Source organism: Silene latifolia, chromosome 9 (genome assembly GCF_048544455.1).
Source record: "Silene latifolia isolate original U9 population chromosome 9, ASM4854445v1, whole genome shotgun sequence".
In the NCBI taxonomy this organism is placed as follows: domain Eukaryota; kingdom Viridiplantae; phylum Streptophyta; class Magnoliopsida; order Caryophyllales; family Caryophyllaceae; genus Silene; species Silene latifolia.
This window is the reverse complement of record NC_133534.1, coordinates 6,042,197-6,068,533: the sequence shown is the minus strand read 5'-3', so window position 1 is coordinate 6,068,533 and position 26,337 is coordinate 6,042,197. Positions and strand designations below refer to the sequence as shown.

The 26,337-nt window shown below is 34.4% G+C and overlaps 3 protein-coding genes across 6 annotated transcripts in view; all 3 read right to left on the bottom strand.

Annotated features, from left to right (window-relative positions):
• Positions 1-179: 179 nt before the first annotated feature.
• Positions 180-1,553, bottom strand: LOC141600525 (putative acetyltransferase At3g50280). The gene has a single exon (XM_074420766.1). It carries the CDS (start codon positions 1,551-1,553, stop codon positions 180-182), a length of 1,374 nt encoding a protein of 457 aa, XP_074276867.1.
• A 1,340-nt stretch (positions 1,554-2,893) lies between these two features.
• Positions 2,894-8,122, bottom strand: LOC141598865 (uncharacterized). The gene is made up of 5 exons (XM_074418679.1): positions 7,891-8,122; positions 4,947-6,241; positions 4,001-4,114; positions 3,558-3,704; positions 2,894-3,447 (listed from the first exon to the last, which is right to left on the bottom strand). The coding sequence occupies exons 2-5, from the start codon at positions 6,225-6,227 to the stop codon at positions 3,289-3,291; spliced, it is 1,701 nt and encodes a 566-aa protein (XP_074274780.1). The 5' UTR covers positions 6,228-6,241; positions 7,891-8,122; the 3' UTR covers positions 2,894-3,288.
• Positions 8,123-12,764: 4,642 nt separating this feature from the next.
• LOC141598864 (uncharacterized) overlaps positions 12,765-26,337 on the bottom strand; it is a 29,663-nt gene continuing 16,090 nt past the window's right edge. The window contains exons 2-10 of one of the 4 annotated variants that reach the window (XR_012523650.1): positions 19,946-20,024; positions 19,683-19,789; positions 16,345-16,424; positions 15,811-15,952; positions 15,349-15,498; positions 14,985-15,186; positions 13,920-14,021; positions 13,655-13,816; positions 12,765-12,865 (exon numbers count right to left, since the gene is read on the bottom strand). Coding sequence is in view for 2 of the 4 variants with exons in the window: in XM_074418677.1 (XP_074274778.1) it covers positions 13,921-14,021; positions 14,985-15,186; positions 15,349-15,498; positions 15,811-15,952; positions 16,345-16,424; positions 19,683-19,789; positions 19,946-20,018 (855 nt within the window). In the remaining 2 variants the exon portion in view is untranslated. Of the gene's footprint in view, positions 12,876-13,573; positions 13,817-13,919; positions 14,022-14,984; positions 15,187-15,348; positions 15,499-15,810; positions 15,953-16,344; positions 16,425-19,682; positions 19,790-19,945; positions 20,025-26,337 lie in introns of those variants that run through there. The other 3 variants (XR_012523649.1, XM_074418677.1, XM_074418678.1) reach the window with 3 other exon arrangements.

Below are 26,337 nucleotides of genomic sequence, written 5' to 3'. Positions count from 1 at the left end.
TCATCATGTCACGACAAGAATCACGAAAAAGTTGTATAAATATCGTTTTTACATGGTTAGACGAAAACAACTACTTAATCATCAACATTTTTCGAAATATATGAAAAATTGAAATTCAAATAATCATCTCAGGACCGTAGAAGCTCATAAGTCATAAATACATTCGTAACAAGATAAAATTAAATTCGAGAAATAAGATTAGAGTCGGAATTTTGATAAGATACAAAAGCCATAAACTCTTGATCTAATAAAAGAGAAGTCATGGTCTTATGTTCAAGACATAATTCCAAACCCACACTACCTTGACCTTCATTGCCTAAATAACAATTCACTTTCCCATCATATTTATTTCCATATCCACCTCTACACCCAACCGGCACCCCAAGCCCAAATTCCGGCCCATATATGTTAAACCTATTTGACCCGGCCACCACCACATCATTTGAACTCAGACTCAAACTCGGACTCAGCAATTGAGGACCCTCATCAAATGCTCTTTCAAATAGGGTCTTGACCGCCTTGTCATCTAGAGACAATAGAGCCCGATGGAGCAATGAGGCCGCCCATCCGACATTATTTTCTAGAAGCTCACCCACCTTGGCACTGGCCTTGGCACGCGTGTAGTAGCTCCCGAAGTAATCCTGTGATAAGGGTGGGTGGAAACGCGGCCTAGCGTTGACTGGTAGTGTACAACTGGTCAACTCACTCGGGTTAATACGCCTGGCGCGTGTGATACATCTCCATATAAACCCTGACAATGCTTTAAAAGAAGATACTGGCTCGTGAGTACCATTTCTCAATGACTCCTTATTCACGAAAGCTTTAAGATTCTTAATAGACGAAACTGAAAAATGGAAGAATCTTTCCCTGAATTGCGAGCCAGAGTGGCTCGCAGATCGAGAAAGAAACTCACTAGGGTCAAGATACGGCATCTTCACAGCCGGGTTTTGGATTAATGGTCGAGACATAGACGACGACAAGGACCCCATGAATAGATGAGACCATGTTTGGTGAAAATGATTATAAGACGTTCCGTCAACCACACAGTGATTAACAGAAATTCCAAGAACAACAGCATCAGCTAATTCGGTTAGCTGAACTGATAACAAAGGTCTACTGTGACCATCATAGTTAACAACTTGACCTTCACCTAAATCAATCAAACACCCAAGAATCGACGGAACATCAGAATTTGTCGAAAGAACGTGACAAATGTCGATACTCAACACGCTAGCGTGTACAACCCTAACACCGGGGCCTTTCAGACAATTGACATAGATAAGGCAAGAATGTTCATCTTCGGATTGTGCTGTTTCCAACCGTCCTGCTAGAGGATAGAAGTAAACAAGGGCTTTAGAGAGGCTGAATTTCAGCTTTTTTAAATGAGATAATGGAGAATAATTACTTGGCTTTTTGAATATGTAACTAATATGGATGTAGTTTAACTGGAGCAAGCTTAATTGTAAAGCATTTAAGTAGTATTGTCTTTTCGAGTCCTCGATTTCGAACTCTGGTTTGATGAAGCATTCTGAAATCTGCTTAATCTCAGACATTATGATGATTATTTGATTATAGATTTTGAGATTTTGGGATATTGCTCATAATTATTCATTTATCATTAACAATGGATTAATAATTTCATGAAATTATTAGAAAGGAATGGATCACCTAAACAATTAGATGAATAAACAAATCTCCCACTTTTGTTAATTATGGAAACTAATTCTCACTCCATTTTACAGTCTCTAAGACGGAACTTTGATCGTAATTAAGAATGCTTGTTTATGTCATTAGAGGGTAATTCTATAGTAGCTTAATGAATAGATTAAGTGAGCAACTAACAACCCTAGTGGATGGACTTAATAATGGTGCATATAATTGCACTCAATGATTATAAATAAGAGTCATGCTTTACCCGTTACCACCCTATTTGATACGGATTAGTTGTTTATATTGACCGTATTTGACTTTAATGATTACCGACAACTTTGATATATTATTTTCCATATACATACATTTGTTACAACTTATTTAAGATAATGCTAGTACGAATATAAGTCAGTTGATAGATGATAAAGACAAATAAGGACTAAAAACTTACGGCGAAGGTAGGAAAAATATATTTACTAGAAGTAAGAGCGAGTTTATAATAACAAAAATAAATAAAAAATACGCGGTAGAATAAAAGATATCACCCTTCCACATATATATTCTTAACATAAACCCGACAAACAAGGATTGTTAAGAAATGCAAGAGGGTAACACTGAAATTCGATATTACTCAGGAATAATACTAATAACAGTTTGTAATCTTCATCTTGGCTTGATCAAGACCATGCTCGGAACTCGATCTCCTCGGCAGCAACACCAATAGCATAAGGCTAAGAGAATAACACATACAATAAGTATTGCAAGGATTGCTAGCCAATTTGGCAAATGAAACTCTTGAAATAAGTTATCCATATTGTAAAACATTTAGATGGTTAAGTTTGATGTTTTCTGGTTTACTTCCTGTGCTTATATAGATACCTGAAGCATACCACAAGTTTTCTAAAGAATCTATCTTTGTTCTTGAAGAAGCAAAGGGCCAAATGGTTTTTACACAAATTCTTGTTTAATACGAGAATATACATCTTTAACTTACATGACAAGTAGAATAGATACTACAAAAGTAGAATGTCCATAACAAACTTATCTCAGCTATACAAAAGGAATGCTATTTGAACCGTTTTAATCTTAAAACAGATATTTTCGTCCTAAGATAATAAGTTTTTGTTTACGGGAGTAACAAAGGTGATTCGACAAGACATGGTTTTTAAATCAATGGTATAATTTCGATTTCCAAATAGAGTAGCTCAAAACTTATTTAAATTGGTAAAGAAACAAACATCAGTATAGCAAGATAATATATGTCCTTTGTTAAATCACCGCTTGTCCGCGTCTTCACAGTACATGTGTAATAGAAGCTAAATATTTCGTAAATGCTATTGAAAAACAAGTGAACCGGTACGTACTTGCATTTGCCTCCCTACATCTGCTTCGACCAACAATAAAAATTGATCTACAAGGCATATGGCCTCTCTTTACCCAAGAATAACTCAGGCAAATACGCCGACACTTGCATTTTCCTCCCAACATGTGCTAAACAGTAAAAATTCACATATACAACACGTATGGCGCCTCCCGTATCCAAGAAAAATGAAGGCAATGCCATATAAAACTAAAAAGTAAAAACAGAAATCATAGTGTGAAACTAGTGTCGTCTTATCTTTTTGTTCTTAAACTTACCTATCTTGCCCAATTGTTATTTTGCTTGAGCAACAATTTATGTTTCATGGTTGAAATGAGCTTGAATTTTTCCTCCGCTTCAACTTGCTGTCTCAAGTCGCTTTTCCCGAACCGATCAGGGTGAAATTTAAGACAAGCTCGTTTATATGCTGCTTCGATCTGGAATAAGGATCCCCTTTCATTTCAGTAAATTTTCATGGCAGCAAAAAGAGGGAAATGAATATGCCAACAGAAGACACAATCTAGGATTCAAGCACAAGATGTTTTACCTCATTTGGAGACGGGAATCGGCCACCACCAACATGGATCCCTAAACAACGAAGTAGAGAGGCCATGTCACTACACATCTCGAGTTTGTGAAGTTCTTTCTGCATTTCAGCACGAAGTTGATCTTTTATATTTAAGTTCTCCTCATCCTGCATTAACATAACATTGATGAAAAACACTTTTATCCTACCATGTTAAAGAGTTCCAATTACAGCTAATGTGATGCATGTAATTTAAGATGCACCTTGCAACATTTCGTATGGATATCAAATGACGACTGACGAGTGTCTAACAGTCTACTATTGTCGACACTAGGTTGGTAGGTTCATTTATTTACATTTTGAGAGGAGCAGATGGAAAGAGTAAAGAGACGTAGAAAAGAAAAGTGCAAAAAAACTTGCACCACCCATCAGAAATTCAAATTCTCATGGAAAGGCAAACATACCTTTCTCCGTGTTTCTCGTACTTCCTCTAACCGCTGCATTTGTCTCTTTTCATTAGCCATTATACGCAGCTTCTCTGCTCTTTTTCTACTACGCAGCCTCTGTGCTTCCTCTGCCTAAGTACAGACAAAACGATAAATCTTTGATCAATTTGATTAAGAGACGAGGATGTAAAATACTAGCAAACGACAGAGTAAAGACTTAAGACCATATCCAAAAAAAACCTAAATGCCAAAAGGAAGTCAACTGGAAACTCATCCTCGCATAGTATCTTCAAAGAGTATTAGACACGCAAAGCCATTGGTAAAAGAGAACCAAGGTCTCTGTTGAGATACATTTAAATCCAACAAAAGTAAAACGGAAATTTTCTAACAAAGTCAATACTTGAGTAATACTAGAATTTTTCGAAACTTCAGGCTCGAATGTTGGTTATATTCAACCTATCCCAAGGCTGCCAGCCTACTACAGTAACAACAATATTCAGATACCTTCCAATTTCCAACCCAGATAACTTCAAAGCTCTAGACAGCCTACCAAGACCCACAATTATCATATACTTGCCGATTTCCATCACAGAGAAAATCAAAGCCTAGAAAAGATATTACCAAATTATCCATGTAACAGATTCCCAAAATAAGACGACACAATTCTCTACATCAAATTGACAGTGACTTCTCTTTCAGCCCTGAGTTGTCTAAAATAATTCAGAAGTTTGTTGTAACATGGGATATAAAAAAGAAGAAAAAAAAAAGTTCAAAAACATAGTTGACATAAAAATTAGAACGGTTTTGGCGAAGAACGACACCTAACAGTTATTCAGTTAATACGCACGAAGAACTTTATCTCCCTGTTTACAAAACAACATTCACGAAGACACAGATAACAAGAACTTCGTATGTATTACACACAAAAGAAATGTAAGTCGATATTAAAAGAAATGTGGAGAACCTGAAGCTGTATTTGCTTCTGCCTAGATGCCCACTCTTCTTCCATCGCACGCTTGTATTCATCAGTCTCCTTCCTCTTCTGTCGATCAGTAAATACACAATTCTGTTCATAAGCAGACTTTGCTTCATTGTCATGAACTACATGGCCACACCTAGAGTAATCCTCCAGTGAAATATTATCAGTTTCTCTCTCGAATGATTCAGGGCAACTTCTTTCAACATTGAGATGAAGATTCTCCTTCATATTTGCAGAATTAACCCCAACACACGCTTCACTAGGCCCTTTAGCATCAGCATCCAGTGGAGCACATTCGTATTGTCCAGCTAGCACCTTAGCGGAACTAGTAGAAGTGTTCTTTTCATGATTTAAACACCCCTTATTGTTGGAGGGCTCTGACACATCGACAGAACGTTTTTTATCACCACTTTGGTATACATGGACGTCAGTTACAGAATAGCCATCTTTATCAACCGGATCAGAATAACCCATACAACTATCATATCCTCTCCCAAATAGGTCACTTATTTTAGTAGAAAAAGAACCCTTCTGAAAGAATCGGTTTCTCTCATCAATCTTCTGAGCCAAATCGTTAAGAAAACCATCTGTTTCACACTGCTGACCAGGCGGATCTGAGTACTTAGTTTTTACTTCTTCAGCACTATTATCAGCAGGTTGACTAGATGCTGAAGAACCAGATTTATCCTCAGGCGAAACGCAGCTACTGCCCTTTGGTTGCACGAAGGAAGTCTTTTCCCACTGTTCATTAAGCCTTCCAGAAGAGTCTCCCATAAACTCACAATCCGAACAATCACTATCAGATGAGGACATATCATCTGACCATAAGCCATATCGATTCCGTGACACATTTTTATCAGAGTAAGTTCGCTTGGACTTAGATAAATTTACAGGGTTTTTTCCTTCACTAACAGAATCCTCATCAATCTTAGCAGTCTTAGCACTGTTTAAAGAATCAGCTACAGAAGTAGGAGAGCTTCTATGACTTGTGGTGGCATCAGCATCAAGATTACAAGCTCCACTTCTCTTTTCAACTTCGCCATCATCGTCGTCGTCGTCAAGGCTAATCACATGCTTTGGTTTTTTCTTAAATTTTTTGTGAAAAGACTCGGGGACATCAAGGATAATAACATCACCGAAATCATCAGAATCAACTTCGATGAGGACAATATTATCCCTCTTCCGATTCGTGCATTTTTGTAAAGATGATCTACCCAAACATTTTTTAGGCAAAAAATGGCAGGGGCATGCCTGGGCAGCACTCATTATCTTCCTACCCCCTAAGGAAACAAGAGTAGCAAGTTAAATAAAATTGAAAGTAGCGTTTCATGTGTAAGATTGGTCACCAGAATTTGGTAACATTGGTGACATAACTCAAGCATGATCTTCTAAAAGAGAACATTTTCACTAATAGAGATGCTACTCTTAAATCTAGAACATGCTACAAAAGGAGTGATGATAAGACAAACAAAAGCATAAACATACTGATATTCAATTAAAAATTATCCAAATTTGCTCATCTAAAAAAGAAAATATAGAGAATTAACTAAGTTGACGTAGCGAATAGAACATAGCTATTACATTTACATAAGAGTCCTGAGTTATATTATCCTCGACTCTTAGATTAGTGGTGCTAATAATCAACAATCTTATTTCAAAAAAAATATTTATTTAGAAAATTTCAACCTTCACTCCAATCGAACTAACTTGCACGATCATTTTTTCCGCTGAATATGTGAGGAAACGAAGATAAATCCGTTTAAAAGAAAAAAGAAATCAGACAAGACTCATAACAAGACAGGATGTTAGTAGAAATACGCCCACCCGATGCGAGTACTCTTCCAAAAGAAAACCCTACATTATCCAAATCAAAAATATCCAATTCTATCCTACGCACATAAGACAAACCCCTGGCACGCAATATCACCTCCCCCTTCCTATCCCACCCACACCATGTCCCTCGCAACCTTAACACCCTCTTCTCTTCACTTTCGCAGTCTCACCTACTTCAGCTTTCTCCTCCCATAACAATTGAATACTACATACAAATTTATATACTATCTCTATCGATAAAAACATTAATATAATGCCCCAAAGGCAGGATTGAAGACAGGAAAAGGTCCCGAATAACTCATTATGAAAGGCAACCAGAATCACACCAACCAACTGCTATCGACAATACCAGAAGCGTAAACAATAAGTGACATTCTCGTCAATCATATTCCCAGGCAAAAAATCAAAAAGTCTTTGGCTCCATTGGATATGGAAAATGTACTACACGCCTATATTACACTAAATGGTAAAATACCCTTCTAGGAAGACACTCTTAGCTTAACACATTAAATGTTATCAACTACTAGAACACCAAGCGGACAAATATCCGTCCAATTCTCCTATCCCACGCCCGAACAATTAAAGAGAATCATTACTAACTCCTACACGGTATCAACGCGCACGAGCGATATTAAGTCGTTTCATTACCAGTAGAAAACTAAAAAGTCTAACAATTGCGAGCTTTGCTTTTCCATGCAATTCTTCGAGTCGACTACCCCCATCAATACCCTAATCATTCAAATAGTCTCTAAAAACTTCTGAATACAAATTGTCCAACACACTAACAAAACTAATTAAACCTTCACATTAACTAAAAAAAAACTCGTCTGAATCTCAATATTACTAACTAATATTCACATAAATCACAAATTAAGCTGATTGATTAGTAATCCAAACTAATCCCCCATCAAATACAACATCCTATATCTATTTACATGAAATTCGAACCCTAGAAATCCAATAATCGATGCAAACTAATAGGATGATAAATACATCAATAGATAATCGGGTTTTCGAGAAATACACAATAACAACAGAACATTAACAAAATTGCAGAAAGAAGTGCGAAAATCGAGAGAGATGGAGATGAATTTACCTGGGTAAGGTGATAATTTATCAGTGAAGACGAAGAAATTGATGAAGAAAAGGGGGGAAATTGGAGGAGAATTCTAGGGTTTGAGAAATTGGGGGAAAAACACTAGTCGTTGACACAGGAGAAAGAGTCTATTCGCGGAATCATCAATGAGTAAAAGTGAGTGGGGACGTCATAAACGGTTACTTTCTTTGGTTTTAAATACGATTTTCCCAAAATCCGCAAGATTAATCTTTTTTTTTTTTTTTTCCTTTCCTTTTCAAAAACCACCCGGGACGGTATTATCTCATATTATTAATATCATCGTTAACCAAGTCCAAAACATGTCGTGTAGAGAATCAACCCAACCTTCCTAGCAAGTTGCATATAACCATATAGGTGAGCCAGTTCATGCACTACACTATTATGTTTTCTACTAACGAAAGACCATAAAATAAAACAGACTCGAAAACATTACATAAAGCGTAAATATCATCCAAATGGAAATCGCTCCTCCCTTGTGACTTCGACTTCAAGGAAACATATTCGGTAATTAATCATCTTTTACTTTTTAACTAACTTTACTTTACCTATACGGTAATTAATCATCTTTTACGCTTAAATATTCTATTCTATTATTATGAATTTACGTAGCTACTTACATATGCAAACTCAATGATTTTCAAATAGTAAAGCAAACAAAAATGTCTCAATCTCGATTCTTTCTATGGTCAAAGAAACATATTTTATTTTAGGTTAAGAAAATATGCTCTAGGTTCAACAATGTCTAAGCGGTGTAATCAAATTACGAAGTTTAGATAAACTAAATTCCTTGAAATGTTCTAAGTTTGAAGATTTGGAAGAGTCAAATTCGTAAAATAATATTTTTTTTTTTTTTTTTTTTTTTTTTTTGGTGTACGAAGGACCGGCATTTTTAAAGTCCCCGGTGGACCGATAACCGCATGATTTGCGCAGCCTAGGGTTCGAACACGGGACCTCTCAACTCCTGCCCATTGGCAAGCTTTGAAGGTTAAACCCGATGCCACTAGACTCGCATCGCTTAAATAATATTGTTACTACTAGATGTTTGTTAGGTATTTTTTAGTTTACTCCTCTAAACCTGAATAATTATTAAATGAAGTCGGAAATGATTCTTTTTAATTATGTTTTCTTTGTTTCAGCTCTTTTGTGATTTAAATAAATTTAAAATCTGTTTGTCGGAATCATTTGTTACCTTTTTTTTGTGAGTGGTATTTCAATCAAGTATGAATTAATGCTTGCCACGGATTTGATATAGGGAGACTGGAGTGTACTCTTCCTTGAGTCTAGATAAAAATAAGAAAATGCATAACAAATTATTTTTGGTGTTGATTAGGAGTATTCTTTACCGACAGGTGGGACAATCTCCTTCGGAGCACTGAAGGCAATTTAATGAATTGACTCCTTTCAAATTTGGTTTCTTCATTCGCAAGAGTCAGGAATCGAACACCTGACCACTTGTTCAAGAGATGAGAGTCTTTATCACTCACACCAGCCAACTTTGGTATATAACAAATTATTATGACTATACCATTTTCTTTATTACTCCGTAGTTGATAAGTTGTAAACCTAAATAATTCTAACCAACGTTGATTGACTTTAACAACGATATATATATTTTTCTCATCTTAGTCACTTGTTTACGAATTATTATTTGTTGACAAACGTTGATTGACTTTAACAACGGTATATTTTTCTCATCTTAGTCACTTATTTACCAATTATTATTTGCCCAACAAATTTTGACAAACGTTGATTGACTTTAAACTTGTTGAAGTATTAGTATTCAATATTGACTTGAATTTGGAGTGTGTGTGATACACACATGAATACAGTCATATTTTACTGATGTATGTAGTGACGATCCAGATGTATGTTGCCCTACTCATCAAACTTAACATGCAACAATAATATTGGTAGAAATTTGGAACGAATGTTAAATTCAAATAAAATCTTAAAATCCTGAATATTACAACAATGTTTCCCAATATATAAGGATTCTCGTAAATTACGGAATTAAGGAGTCGAATGAACCTTCCATATACCGTTAAGTAACCGGTAACATCAAAACATACGTCTAAGCTGAATTTCGAATGACCTATAATGAAAATTATAAAGTCAAACACACAGTATATACAGTTTAAAGTAACAAAGGACTATATCGTTGAGTGTTGACTAGCAACCAACGAGCCAATGGCGGAACTAGGCGGGGGCTAGCGGGCGACTGCACTGAATAATGGAAACGTGAAATTTTTTAGTTGAAATTTTTGAATTTTTTTTCTAGTTTACTCTATTACATTACTAGTTTGCCTACGCAGGAATTTCTCGCCCCCTACCATCAATTCCTCGACTCCGCACCGCAGCCAACATATTACACCAAAACCAAAAATACAAACGTTGCCAATTAAAAAAACAAAGACTAAGCTTAGTTACGAATATAAGATGATTTCTCAACCAAAGAAGGGGAAACAAGAGGTGAAAGAAGAGGAATTGGATCCTTATTATTTTGATAAAACGATGTGAACGAAGACGCTACTGATGAGGTCGATGATGAAGAAGAAGAAGATGACGATGATAATAATCCCGAAAAATCCCTACTCAAAATTTTAGTACTACCCTCATACTTGAAGGACACTGAAGATTTAAGTTGAAGAGGTCTTGGAGCTCTTCTTTGAAGCCTACTTAATGCTCTTCGTATCGGTACGTACTCATCTTTTGGTGCAAATACTTGAAACCCTGGAAATGTACGTTCATTTTCGGACCCCATCGTATTATTTTTAGGACCACAGAGTCCTGGGAGAGACGGTTTCAGAACTATACCTTAGTATTATATATGGATGAGTATATGATATGATATTATGATTTATGTAAGTTGTTGTGTATATGTAAAACATACCCTTTAAGTGTAGGGGTATATATACCGTATATATGTTGAGTATTTGTAGAAAAAAGTTGAATGTATGAAATTTAAAGTGATTTGAAATGTAACTAGTGGCCTCCATATGAGACTTGGCTTGGTTTCTAAGGATATGATATGGTAAGATTTATTGATGATTAATTATTATGGGTAAAGGATTCAATGGACTTGGTCAACAAGTCAACAACGAATGATATATTTACACTGTTGCATTGAAAATGCGTTTATTATATTATAATGTATCTGGTCTCTCTTAACACACATGTATATATTTATCTTAAAATTAAAATAGGTCAAATAATACTTCACTTGAAGAAATGCGCAATTTTTTTTGCTGGTCCTATACACTTTGCTTTTGTCCCATTTTAAGTTTAAGACGAATATATACGTTTTAAACGAGAATATCTTATTATAATATGGGGTTGATTATAGATTTGATTAGTCTTTACTCTTTAGTAAGATGATCATGTGGAGAGGAGGTTGATTTGGTATTATTGATGTTAAAATAAGTAAATATATGAAAATGGGTTTTGTGCAACTGAGATCTTATCCTTCATGTGATAGAAGGAATCATGAATGCTTTTAGTAAAAACTAAGAACATGGTTTTCAGTGACATATTCTGCTGCCTCACATGATCCTCACTGACATTCATCTAATCTTTCCCATTATTGTTTTCATTATTTTTTTACTTAACAACAAGGGGTTTATGCATTGATGCACTAATTACTCATTAAGCTAAATCATTAGATGTTATAACAAGGTTAAAAAAAAAGGTTCATCGAACCCACCATTATGCGAGGGAAATGATAGGGCTGGTTCAGTTCAGTTCATTTCATACAATTTCATTTCAGTTCATACAATTTCAGTCCAAACCATTTCAAAACATTATTGTTTAACTTTCATAACTTTGCCGCAGTTTAATGTCACGGTCTAGATTTAATACAGCTCGTACATCTAACTCTACTCCCAGAAGTATTTGATCTTCCGATGTAATTATTGGAGTAAGCCTTTCTACGATCTGCGGGAAAGCCTTCAAACTTCAAATTATACATTAGTTGATTTAGCTAATAAAGTTATCAGTAAACGAGCGTTACATAGTTAAAATCCGTTAAGAGTGAAATCGCCTCGTCTCTTTGCAACAAAACAAAAATTCCCTTTAATCATGTATCATTAATCTAATCACCCTTTGTAAATTAGTCAACAGTATGAGGTATGAAGAATGGATTCATATTTGACTTGGTTGTTTAGGGTGTAGTTAGTTGTTGATGGGCATTGATGGAAATTCAAAAACGCTGTTTATGACGGTTTACCAGATTAGAATGGGTCAAGTGGTCAACCAACGAACTAGTTTGGGTTTACAGAGCTATCAAACGTGTCCTCATAAAGTTGGGCATGAAAATGCAAATGGGTCATTCAGGTCGAGTTTAGGTCAGCTTATTTTTGCCTCCCCATCTCGTTTTGGGTCATTTCGGATTTAAATTGTGCCTTGACTAAGTCATGGCCATTTTGGGTCTATCGTATCACTTCTAGTCAGATCGTTCTAGGTCGCCTTCGGCCATTTCAAATCAGGATTTTGCCTTGATCAAGAAGTCATTTCGGATCAGAATTTTGCATTAACTAAGTCAATTCGTGTCTCACTCTATCAGGCCAAGTTCAAGTTACACTTTTCAAGTCATTTTTGGGTCTCGGGTCGACCTTATCGTATCGGGTCAACTTTGCCAGGTCAATTTAGAAGTTAGAATGTACATTTCGGTCTTGAATCTATTGAACGATTTGGAAGAAAAACGAGGGGCGGATACTCAAAATTCAACTGACCCGGAAAAGTAACAAGTCGGACTTAACCGCTAGATGGGCTTGTTTAGAGTGATGGCAATCTGAGATAGACCCATTGATAGCTACCTTGGGGTACAAAAAAAAAAAAAAAAAAAAAAAACTGGTGCAAACGGTGAACAGTGAAGTAATCCCTTCAGAACAAAAGCCGTTTTTCAAGCGGAACAAGATTCTACATTTGCATATTCAACCAGACTAAATAAAAACATTAACTGTTATTGACTATGTGATACGAATTTTACTCGAGAGGATAAAACTCGTATGAGTGCAGCGGAAACAAAGAAAGAACAAACAAGATCCGAACGTACTAGGTACGACCCGATCTGATTTGTAAGGATATTTGTTTCGATTTATGTAAATAAATCGAACCAATGGGATATTTGCTATTGTTAGACCTATAACAATAACAATGGGGATAGGCAATGTTAAACTACACCGATAGTCTAACAAAGAGATTAACGCTCTACACCGATAGAGTTAATCGGGTTTTTCACAAGACGACGCTTGAGATCAACCTTTCGAAATTGTAGACACAACTTCTATGTTTTACTTGAAAATACTCAAATAAAAACAATGGTTTTGTTTGAAATTCTTAACTTGATTGATAAAACTTCTGAATCAATAAAATTGCCAACAACAAAGACTATAAATAGCCTCTAAAGACCAACGTCTTTGGACCACTCCAAAAGACAGCTAATGATAGACTTAATAGCTAATTAAGACCATTAATCTTGGACAAATTAAGGCCCTCTAAATGCAGAATTAATACTACAAATGAATGGTAATAAACACCCAACTAAATGAGGCATTAATACCCTTTTATTGACTCAAAAGAAATTTGTATCTTGAAGGCCTTGGAATAACTACTCCTTTAGACGGATCCAATGCATGACAATAAGCAAACGAAACGAGCCTTCGACTTTAATCGCATCATCTTAGTTTTTCAAGCGGAACAAGATTCTACATTTGCATATTCAACCAGACTAAATAAAAACATTAACTGTTATTGACTATGTTAGCAACGCGAAAGGGACGTTAAAGACAAAATCGCGAAATTCATACGAATATGAAGAGCATTTGGGCATCTACTGACTTATGAGCTCTACGAGCTTCAACTGACAGTAGGAAATCAGGCAGCAACTAGGTAGTCCAGTTAAAACAAACTGCAGTAAGAAAATATGGTGAATTATTACTTTGGTATCACCGGAAAGAGCACGCAAATACTAAGTTGAGTGAGAGGAATAAATGAGACGGACATCACATTACCTTAGAGGTCAATGCCAGTCACCCCCATCAGCGAGTAGCTAGGATCACTGGATCCAAGCAATGGTATGTATTCTGATCCTCTCACGTGCACACTAAAGCAAGCTACAGATACAAAACAAAAAAAATTCCCGTGAGAATAGAGGACAAGCTGAGGGTTAGCGGTGAGAGTTACTTAGATGTTTTCAAGGCAATGATAGGCAAATACTTCGTAATACAGCAGATACATAAATGCACACGACCCCGTATCAGATTCTGCTTGTACAGTTGTACAGCGGCCTGAGTAAATTAGGCGACTTGCATAAAATAGGCACTGAGTATTATTGTGTGCCTCCTTAAACAAAGTTACAAAAAGATTTTCCAGCACCCTGTCTCTGAGAGAGGCAGGAACTTTGAAAAATCTAGGTTTTCTCGAAAATATAAGAGTTCTGATAACTTCTCTACAGCCTCAACAACAGAGCAAGGGAGCAATTCATCATCTACCTACCAGGTAATGTCAGGAAGAAGGCGAATTCATAAAACTGCTATATACACTAATTCAAATTATAAGCCGTTTGTTACTAAGCTTGTTAATGAGCGGAGCAAGTGCAGATCTAAAGATTAGTCGTTTTGGAATTACAGAAAAAAGTCAATAGTCACCACATGGATATTGGATCTCTGGGTTTACGACTGGTGGCAAATAAAATAGTGGCAAACATGAAAACCCAAAATGCTGAACGAGCTAATTTTTTTGAAATAGGATAATAAATATATATTTCCATATTTCCAATGTAGCCAAAGACTCATTACTCTTTGGTTATGGATTATAATGGAATAAATCAAAATGGCTCACTAAAGTGACTGTGCTTCTTTCTTTTGTGAAGTAGCGGTCCTTCGATGCAGTTCTCGACGCAATTTTCATCTTGGGTCATTCGGAAACAGCCTCTTTGTGTTGCTAACACAAGGGTAAGGCTGCGTACATCCAACCCCTCCTTACCCCGCAATTTGCGGGAGCCATTGAGGCACTGGGGTAATGTTGTTGTTGTTGTTGTAGGATAATCAATATATAAAGAGTAATTGCCAACTTACCATTTTCTATTTTCACAACGCTTTGAAGCATAGTATCCATTTTCTGTTTCATATCGGAGCTGTCATCCATACTAGGAACAAGGAGTGTAAGCTGCCTATGTAAATCGCGTACAAATCCACATATCTTTTCAGCAAATTCAACTTCACCGTCTGATATTCGACTAATAGCTAGTCTCATAAGCTCGCCTGTCAAGTCAGCAACCTAACCAAATATTGCTTTAATAGTCAAATACCAAACGGACAAAACTGACACATGGGATCCCAGACATGAAAACCAGTGTTGTAAAAACTACGAAGTAGAAAATAGACTACTCGTACAATATTCAAACGTAGAACGCAGGAAGAGAGTTTATTGGTCAATTACCCCAAGAAGATAGTCCAGCGTATTGATTTGCAGAGGCTCAATGGAGGGGTCACTTAATGGTAAGAAAGTAGCATTAATCTCATCCAGATTCAGAAGTGATCCAGTTCTACAGAATTTGCAAAATGTTGCGGCTTCGACATATTCTTGCACCTGCAAAGAACAGCAATTAGTTATGCTTACAACCCCTTTCCACAAGACCAACAAAATTATATGGGACGCTCAAGTTTTACCATATAATCATGGTCAGACTAAGTCTTCCAGCACGAGTCAAGCAAGGGAAGAAATATGACATGAGGTTGAAGTTGAAAGAATAATATATCGTTGAAACCCCGCTTCTATCATGAAACCCCACATAGCCATAAGACTCACTGTGGATACCCACCCGCGTCTTACCTCTTAAATGATATGGTTAACTGACATGACTTTTCTAAATTATGAGAAGAACAATGACTAAGTACCTACCCCAGGAGAGTATGCACGTCTCAGTTTCCAGAAGTCAGACCCATTCAGTTCTTTCACAAGTCGAGATACATGTTGATCCCTCACAGCTTGTAAATCTTTCTCAGCCTTTTCTAGTACGGCGTCTTTATTTTGCTTTCCAATTCTGTCATTATTAAGAAAACATATATTACCAGCCAATGCAAGTCCCTTAACTGCATAGTGCAAACAAATACCAGAATAGAGCAAGATACATATGCAACAACAAATGGAGTATCTAGACTTTGGTTCTTGAATAATGTTCATCCGTTCATATAACCAGATCTCCCTTGAGTCCCACCAACCAGGCAACCAGTATTGATTACATATTTGACAAGCAACACCTCGAATAGAATCAAAACCCACACACCCAAGTACCCAGCCATTCATATAATTGTCAAAAATAAGTTTTCACACAAACTACTCAGGAAAGATGGAATAACTCAAAAGGCAATAAATCAAATGTAAAACGAGATTCTTTTTAGTCTTTACCATTACAGTTGTCTATATTGCACTTACCGGTGCACCTGAAAAATGACTTTTTTGCTATTCATTGTGATATCACGACTTGCTTTGACCACTCTCTCCCTCTTATCATTCTGCAAGGCAAATATTATAGATGAAAACGGAACACTTAAACTCAGTTATAAACAATGTTGCATCACTCAAAAACATCATAGTCGAAAAGACCGAATAGATTGATCTAGCACATTAAGTGAAGGAACCTAAACAATCTTCCAAATTCTTAAACAGAGAAGAAATTTTTTTTGGAGTGGCTAAACTTCTCTATCACTTAACAAACAACAGAAAAGATTAGCATAATAATTAAGAGTATTCACAAAATAGACATGCAAATACACGTAGAGAGAGGAGAATTTGGATATTTTGGTCTTGTTCCAGTACCCAATAAATGGTGTTATAGGTGGTCCATAAATATGCCATCAAAGCCTGATCTTAGCATCTGAATATGCCATCATGGCATGGTTTCATTGTTAGAGCCATAAGTGTGACTAATACCATCAACTGCAATAAACTTTTAAAACCTTTACAAATATGTAGTGGATTTTATATCATGACCAAATCCAGAATCTCCAACAAGGCTGCCACTCGAAGGGCGGATAAAATCAAACACAACAAAAGTAATCCCAAGTTTCGAGCTCTGTCTCTTTACCCAAGGCCTTCCTACACTTTGGGGCGTTACTTCAACAAAAAACAATATTTACTAATTTCAGATTCTGCAATCGTTCTTAAACCTCTTCAGTCATGGCCATTGTCCTTCACAACAATATGTATCACTTTTCCCTAGCAACAACATGTAATTATAAACAAGATGAAATAGGCTAATGCAATATTCAACCTTACTGCATACACATTCAGCCGGACATACACTACCCTTTCATACACACTCTCTGCAAAAATGGCCAGCTTTATTGAAATCTACATACCTATTCTACATTCTAAATCCTTAACTACCCGCCCAACGACTAGACTTAGATATCCATTTGCCATATCATCTCTTCTGTTGACAAAAACTAAGAAACCAGGAACTCCAAACCTGTTTTCAACGCACTTGAAACACATCAACTTTCTCAGCTAAATTTAGCTTCGGACAAGAAGCACCCGATCATCCATTAGATGAAAAGCGGACATTTATAAGTATTACAACTCAGCCAAAAAAAAAAAAAAAAACTGTATTGCTGAAAGCATCTAACTTCAGATAAAGCTAGTACATTGATCTAGCACGCACACGCACACACGCGCGCGCGCACACACACACACACACACACACCAAAAAAAAAAATCTAAACAGAGAAAAAAAGATCGGAGTGAATAAACAAGGGATGGAGGGAAAGACACACACACACACACACCAAAAAAAAATCTAAACAGAGAAAAAAAGATCGGAGTGAATAAACAAGGGATGGAGGGAGAGACTGGAGGGAAAGAGACGGAAGGGGAGGGGGAATGGAGGGAGAGAGTTTTCCCTTCAAATCTCTCCTTTGTCAGAGGGTTTTTATTAGGCTTGGAGGAGGAAAATGGATCCCTACATCCCTCCCCACCCATTTTCCTCCAATTAAATTTGTTATCCAAACAAGGGATTTTGTATCGCTTCCTCCTCCTACCCTCCCTTTCCCTCCAAAACCCGTCATCTAAAGAAGCCCTTAATCACTTCTCATACAGCACAAATATCAGCACAATAGAAGGCAACATTGACAAGGCAGTGAAGCATTTACTGGATGCACGAATAACTGTCCGAAGAAGAGAACGTGGGTAATTTGGTCTTGTGTCTATACCTAATCATCATGGCCAGGTCTCGGTAATTGAGGCACAAGTGTGACTAATACCATCTTCTACAGTAACGTTCGAAAGCTTTACAAACATGCAGCGATTTTATATCATTATCAAGTCCATGCTCTGCAACCAAGTTACTTACAAGTTACAAGGGCCAAGAAGAAGAAAAAAAGTAACCTCAAGCTACCAGCCTACCAATCTAATGCCTTTGTGCATTTTGGGGCATAATATCAACAAAAAACAATATTTATTAATTTCAGATTCCGTTTCTTTCTTAAACCTCATGAGTCATGCCCATCATCCTTCACAACAGTACAACTCAATTTTCTGTTGTCGTGGAGTACACACTAAACAAGAAGAAATAGGCTAATGCGGTAGTCAATCTTCACTACATAAACAGCCACTCGGACATACCATTGACCTACTGCGAGAGGGACGCCTCGCGAGCCAGGCTTACATCAGACTCTTTCATAGACAACTTCTACAAAAGCAGGCAGCTTTAACAAATTATCTAATTTAGACAAAATAGGCTAAAGCGATGTCCAGCCTTTACTACATAAACAGCCACTCGGGTAGACATTAGAGACCTCTTCATAGACAAATTATGCAAAAGCTGTTAGCATTACCAATATCTACATCACTTGTTCTACGTCCACGCCCAGCCTAATCCTTTATTGCCCGAGCAACCCTCTTTAGTATGATACCCATTTGCTTAATATCATATCTTCTGTTGATAAAGACTATGAAACTACGTACCCCAAACCCGTCTCACCACACTCAAAATACGTAAACTTTTTCTGTTTTTACGCAGTACCGGATCAATCAATTCAACTGTTGGGTTTGTTTAATTACTCAAAACCAAAAAGCAGGCAATACAAAACCATCAAAACAACAATTTACCAACATTCATACTAATACAGTGGCATAGCTAGGGAATGTTGTCCACCGAACAATGTAAAATTTGAAACTTTTACTAAAATTTTCCAACTTTTTCCTATCCCGGAGGCCGGAACAACAAAATCCTAATTCCGCCACTGAATTAATGTCAAAACAATCAACAACTAAACAAGTTCTGCAAAAGCTGATAGCTTTACCAATATCTACATCACTTGTTCTACATCTATCGCACGGCCAAAACCTCTATTACCGGAGCAACACTCTTTAGTAAGATCCCCATTGGCACAATATCATATCTTCTGTTGATAAAGACTAAGAAACTAGCTACCCCAAAACCGGTCTCCAGTCTCCACCACACTCAAAATACATAAACTTTCTCTGCTAAACTAGGGTTCATACAAGAAGTACACGATCAATAAATTCAACTGTTGGGTTTGTTTAATTACTCAAAACTAAAAAACTTGCAATAAAAATCATCTAAACAACAACTCACCAACATTCATACTTATGCAGAGGCGGAACTAGAAAATTTGAAACTTTTAGTTGAAATTGCTGAATTTTTTTCAAGTTGGCTCCCTAACAACAATTCCTAATTCCGCCACTTTACTAATATCAAAACAATCAACAACTAAGTAAAAAAGATAAGTGTGTAATTTAAAGAATCATACAAGATTATTAAGATAATCAGCATACTTGCTGAAAGCATCAGACATTGAAGAATCAGTAGTCATCATTCTTGGTTTCTTTGCTATACTCTCCCACCTTGTTCCTGCTACTGTTCTCACAACAAAACACACAAAAACCCAACAAAAATTACTGAAAAAAATCCCAAAAAAATAGATTAATTAGGGTTTAAGAACTATGAATATCCATAATAAGGGTTTATCAAAAGAGGGGAAAAGTGTGAAATCAAAGGGGAGTTTAGAGTTACCTTGATGGAGAAGTGAGGGTTTGGGCTTAGATGCCATTAGTGAGAGCTTGTGAAATGCTCCAATATACAACATTTGTACCTGAGACGACTAATTTCAAAAGGTTTTTATATCACTCCTTCCGATTCTTAGGAATTGCTCTAATTGGTTGAGTTTTACAAACGGTTTATACTCCCTCGGTCCCGATAAATTGTTTATCTATTTTATGATGGATAATTCAATTTTTTACGCTCAATTTTATCTATTTTATGATGGATAATTCAATTTTTTACGCTCAATTTAATCCATTTGTCATAATTTATCACCTATGGTTTCCTTAGTCTTTGTGTTAAATCAAGGGTAAATAAATGACCGAAACGAAATGAGTACTAGCTTACTAGTGTGGTTTAGTGATTCACTCGAAAAAAGGTATTTGAGTAAAATTTAAATTGAATTTACATATATAATCGTTACATATAAAAATTTGTGTAGATTATGTCCACGTCAAACCTAACAATCAAACTATAATCACCTATATATAAATAGATAGACGTGCTAAAAACTGAATTTAGAAATGTCTTACGATAAGAGTTGTAGATTTGTAATATAAGTTTTATGAGACTTTTTAATCCTAAAATTATGCAAAAAATTAAGATACAATGTACCTTGCATTTTGTGTTGTTTCTTTCGTGTTTATAATTTTCAAATATAATTTTCAAAAGGTTTGTATAACACTCGTCCAGTTCTTAGCGGTTGTTTGGTTCAAAGTATCGTAATGGACTGAAATTGATTGTAATGCCATAGAGGTATGAAGTTAGAACCTCATACTAGCTTACAAGTATTTGGTTCGATCTTGAAATGGATTGAGTGTAGTAATAGGGTGGAGCCCGTGGAGGGTATATACATGGGTATGAGATTCAAAGGGGTTGAAATGGAGTTAGAATGCATTGGCTATGTAACTCAATTCAAAAACCCTCCAACCAAACACTAGAATGGATTAAATTCATTCCAAAAGTTTCAACCAAATGGATTAAATCCATTTCAAAAGTTTCAACCAAACAATTCCTTAGAAAATGCTCTAAAAGGGCGTTTTTTTTTTTTTGGTAAAATGTAAAGGTATATATATATATATATATATATATATATATATATATATATGAAAAGATATACAAAATGCTGTCAGTCATAAGACTAATCCAGTAGGCATATAAGGACAATCGTTTCTACCATGATTTTTAGAGAACACTGCACTGCTCAACTTACAAAAAACAAGTTATCTCTCAGTCTATTTGATTACATACTTTCAGTATCTTTACCTGCCTAAGCAGCTCATCTCTGCTCAAATCTCTCGATCTCTAAAAGGGCGTTTGGTTAGAGAAAAGGAAAGGAAATTAGAAAGGGTAAGAGAGGAAAGATAAGGGATTATCTAAAACTTAATAGTTATTTGGTTACATCAACAAAATGAAGAGTGGCGGGTTATGGTTTGTTTTGGTGTGTGTGTGGGTGGTGGTTTAGGTGGGGTAGTTGTGATGGTGGTGGTGGTGGTGGCGGCGTGGTGGTGGTGGCAGTAGGTTGGCTGTGGTGGTGGTAGTGGTGGTGGTGGCAGTGGGGTGACTGTGGTGGTGATGGTGGTATAACGTCATGGTGATTATGGCGGTGGTGGCGTCATTGTGGTTGTGGCGGTGGCGGTTTATGTGGGGTGGTTGTGGTGGGGTGGTGGCGATGACGTCTTGATGGTGACTCGTGTGGTGGGAGTCGTAACTGTGGTAGTAGATAAATAAGGTGGTTGAAGGGTAACAAATGTAATGAAATCTCATACCTTGAGGGTGTGAGGGTAAGGAATTAGATGGATTGAGGGGTAAGGAAGATAATTTCATTCTCTCTGTTTAGGTAAAACAAACACCAACAAAGAGAATTAATAACTTTGTTTCCCTTTTCCTTTCTTATAGACCTCCAACCAAACGTCCCATAATAAATAGTTAGGTTTTCGAAACGATTTTCGAGTAGTTTATCAAAAAAAGTTATGTAATGATTATATATGTAGAAAAGGTATTTGAGGGAGAATTGTGAGTTGGTTTTACATATATACTCATATTAATCATTTTGTATAGGACTTTGTGTAGTTTATTCAAGGACAACCAGACCTACCAATCAATGTAAATTTTGTTTTAGTGTCGAAAAAAGAGGACGAATTATAGCCTAAACTAGTTTTATGGCCCGTGAAATTCACGGGATGTTTTGTTTTGAGTGTGATGTTTCTAGTGTTTTTAGTAATTGAAATTTTATAAAATATCAAAACATATAGTAAGTTCACCTTATGAATAAGTCATCGTTGACTGCGTACTAAGATTACGGGCATTTACATGTTAACATAAAGATCAAAGTCGATAAATTAAATAAGCCAAAGTAAGTGAGTATTGCTATTTTTTCGAAGGTAAAAATGATGAAAAAAAAAAAAAAACAAATACCAAAATAAAATATACATTTGAAAAAAAAAGAAAAAAAAAAACTATTAGTCATTCACGTTGATGTCGTCAATCTTGTAGTTAGTCTCCCGTATATAGTTATTTAAGCTATCCTAGCTAGTATTTTACTTCTCCATATAGTCTTCTTTTTCCAACGAATCGACCCTATTATAAAAAAAAAAAAAAAGTAACTCAGTAATTAGTCTGAATTAACCAACAAAATAGTGAAATTTGTTTTATGCAATATTATCGTTGTTAACTTAAGTTTAAAGGTAATGAGAATGAAGTCGTAGAGATGTAAGTACATTACCTTTGAATAGCTCAACACCACAAATCTTGATAGCACCTAAATGAGAACAAAATAAACACAAACGATGAAATTAAAAATGTGATGAACATTTCATAACCCAATGGAACTTACATAAAAAGTAAATAAATTAGTTAATAAATTTAAAATCTTAATACACTTGGCTTGATGTTAATAGAATGATAGGAAAGTTTAGTGATACATATAGTTCTACTGACGATAGAGATAAGAAAAATTTTGGCTTATAAATTTTGTCTTCCATATATATAAAGAATCGAGGATGCGTTTTATGACTTTTGAGCATCCTTTTTCATTATTATCAAAATTAATATAGGTATAAATATGAATCAAGGTTCACGACTTTTGAGCATCATTTTTCATTATTATGAAATTTAATATAAACATTAATGAGGAATAAAGAGAAATGGAATGTATAAGTTTTGCTTGATTATTATTATTATTATTATTATTATTATTATTATTATTATTATTATTTATTTATTTATTTACAAGATCCACTTTACAGGAGATTGATTTAAGATGTTATCTTATTATGTAATTAAAATATGACATGTAAATGATGATAGTTAGCTTTGCTTGCCTTTTAATTAGATTTATATATTTTATATTTAGATTATTGATTTATAGATTTTTCTCATTATTATGAAATTTAATATAGACATAAATATGGAGCAAAGGAGAAATGGAATGTAAAAGATTTGCTTTATTATTATTCTTTTTTTTTTTTTTTTTTTTTTACAAAATCCACTTTGCATAAAAGTGGTTTTGAAATTATCTTATGAAATTTAAAATATGACATTCCGATAATGGTAGATAGTTTGGCTTACTTTGAATTATAGATTATAGTTTTATAAATTCAATTAGTATTCCATGCATGTCATATTGTCAATATAATTAAATAATCAATAAAAATGAATAAGGATTAATGGGGTGTGAAAATGTCATGTGAAATGGAATTGAATGTTCTAAGCTACCCTTTTAATTAGATAGTATAGATTTCATGCAATGTTATTGATAATTGAGTATGTCATCTTCCTGCAATTTCATTACAAACACAAAAACAATAACTAAATAATATTTTTACTATTAATAAATTTAAAACATAATAAGGATAAAAGGCGAAAGAATTCATTTAATTATCTATGTATGTATAATTTACCTACCAACTTTTTGAATAAAAATGAAAATTAGGATTGTTATAATAGTAATATAGGAAACTTTTTGTTATTAATTATTGATTAATATCAACAATTTATTCGAGCATAGAGGAACGATTTTGTGAATTAAAATGGAGATAAAAAAAATTATGATAACTACATATTATAATGACGGTGAGAGAAAACCAAAAAATCATCCTATTAAATAAAAGAAATTAAAGGTTAAATAAATAAGTAGATTAATAACCAAATTTATGAGAGTAAAATAAAGAGTTTGTATTAATTTATTTTTTGTGTTTGCAATTAATATTTTTTTATTTTTTTTGTACTTATAAGCATGTGACAGTTTTAAAGATAACTTTTTAATACATAATCTAGACTTTTATAATATTGTATAAATAAATAATCAAGTAATCAACATAGATGAATTAGTATTTACCAATAAAAAATCGCATGAAGAAAAAAATTAAATGTTTTAAGTAGTCTTTTAACTATATTGTATAGATACAATTTTTTTTTTTCAACTTCATTTATTCTTCTTTCTTCTTAATTTCATGTATTCGGTTTTTTTTATTTCGAATACATATAATACTACTCCATATGAAATATCTTGAAATTATTAACTTATAGTTAATACGTATTTTTTAGTTAATTAAGTTTAAAGCTAATGGAATATCGATGGATTTTTAAAGGAAATAGATGAACTAAATTAATGCAATATAATAATAAATTGATTGATAATCCATGTCATATTAGTTTGCCAAGTCACATTATTATTGCGTACGTGGCTTTTTTTCGTCCCATGTGGCATTGTCTACGTGGCTTTTTTAGGCTAGCCTTTTAATAATGTTTTATATATATATAGATATAAATTTGCTTGACCATACTATTATTATTGCCTTAAGAATGCGGTTTCAAGGACATACACATCTATCATGAATCCTTTTACAATTTCTTTTATGAGATAAAGAACAATAAGGAGAAACATCACAATGTAAAATGTAAGCATAATATAATCGAGATAAAAGCACACACTGCTATTGTAAAAGTTATTTTTCTCTAAATTTGCCATTGTAAACTTTTTGTTTCTATTACTGCCACATATATATTTGAAATTCTTTCATCTATTGTCATCGCTTAAATTCTTAACCTGCTATACTAAGTAAACATACTTTTCTATTTTTTTTTATCTAAATAAAAATACTACTATTATTTCATTTAATTTATTGTTTTACATCTACGACTCAATCTAATTTGTGTCTTTTTTTTTTCTTTTTTTGCATAATATAATTACTTAGTATGCTCTCCAATTTTTGATGGAGTTCCATAATAATATTTGATCGAGTTTCAAGTTAATAGTACTTTTATACTTTAACATTTTCTATCAAATGATTATTTTCGAGAATACTGAAGTGCTTACAATTTATTTTTTGCGTACCTTTCAAATTATTTATCGCATCAAACGCATAGCTTCTGATTAGTAAAAACAAAACACAAGAGTATCACGTAGAAAAACCCTAAAATAAAAGACAGAATAATGGAAAAAATTCATTTAATTTTTTTTTCATGTTAACTCGCTTACGGTTCCAAACAAAAGAAAAACAAAGTAGACAAACCGTTAAAATGAATATCAAGTTGATGAAAATTAAATCATACTTGGTTAATATTATTTAAAATATCGAATATTGTTTTGAATTTAGTTTTTTCTTCTTTTTTTTTACGATGTAATATGTCATGATTCAGTTATTATCTTTTTAATACTTTTGATAGTCAAATAATATTTTTCAAAACAATCAGAAGACATGCATTTGGTAAAATAAATAATTTGAAAGGTACACAAATATTAGATTGGCGAATATTAGACACAATTAGATTAGACATGTAAATGTAAATAAATGAAACAATATTATTTACAATAAAAAGAAAAAAAAAAGAAAAAATGTATATTTACCTGCTATAGCAGGTTAATATTGTAAGCGATGGTAATAGATGAAACAATTTCAATTTCATAGTGGCAGTAATAGAAACAAAAAGTTTGCAATGGCAGTCATTAATCTGTAATATAATCGCGTCAAAGATGAGTAGATTACAAGTGTAGATCCATAACGAATTTTTTTTTGGCAACTGTTAAAAAAGTAGCTTACACATCTAAATGTGACTCTAGGAGTTAGATTTTATTGTAGTGACTATAAGACCTTAAACTGAGTGGAGATCCTCTGTCTCATTTGGTGTCCAAATATGTGTGTCACTCCAATCACCTTCTAACACATCAACAAATTAATATAATTATTGCAATATTTTATTTTGCAACAAGTGATGTGTCAAGAGTTGAGTGGAGTGACACACACAATGGGACATAAAAGTGGGACAAAGGATCCTTACTGCCTTAAACTTGCATCTTACTTCTTCCATATCATAATAATAATAATAATAATAATAATAATAATCTTTTTATTTTTTGTAGA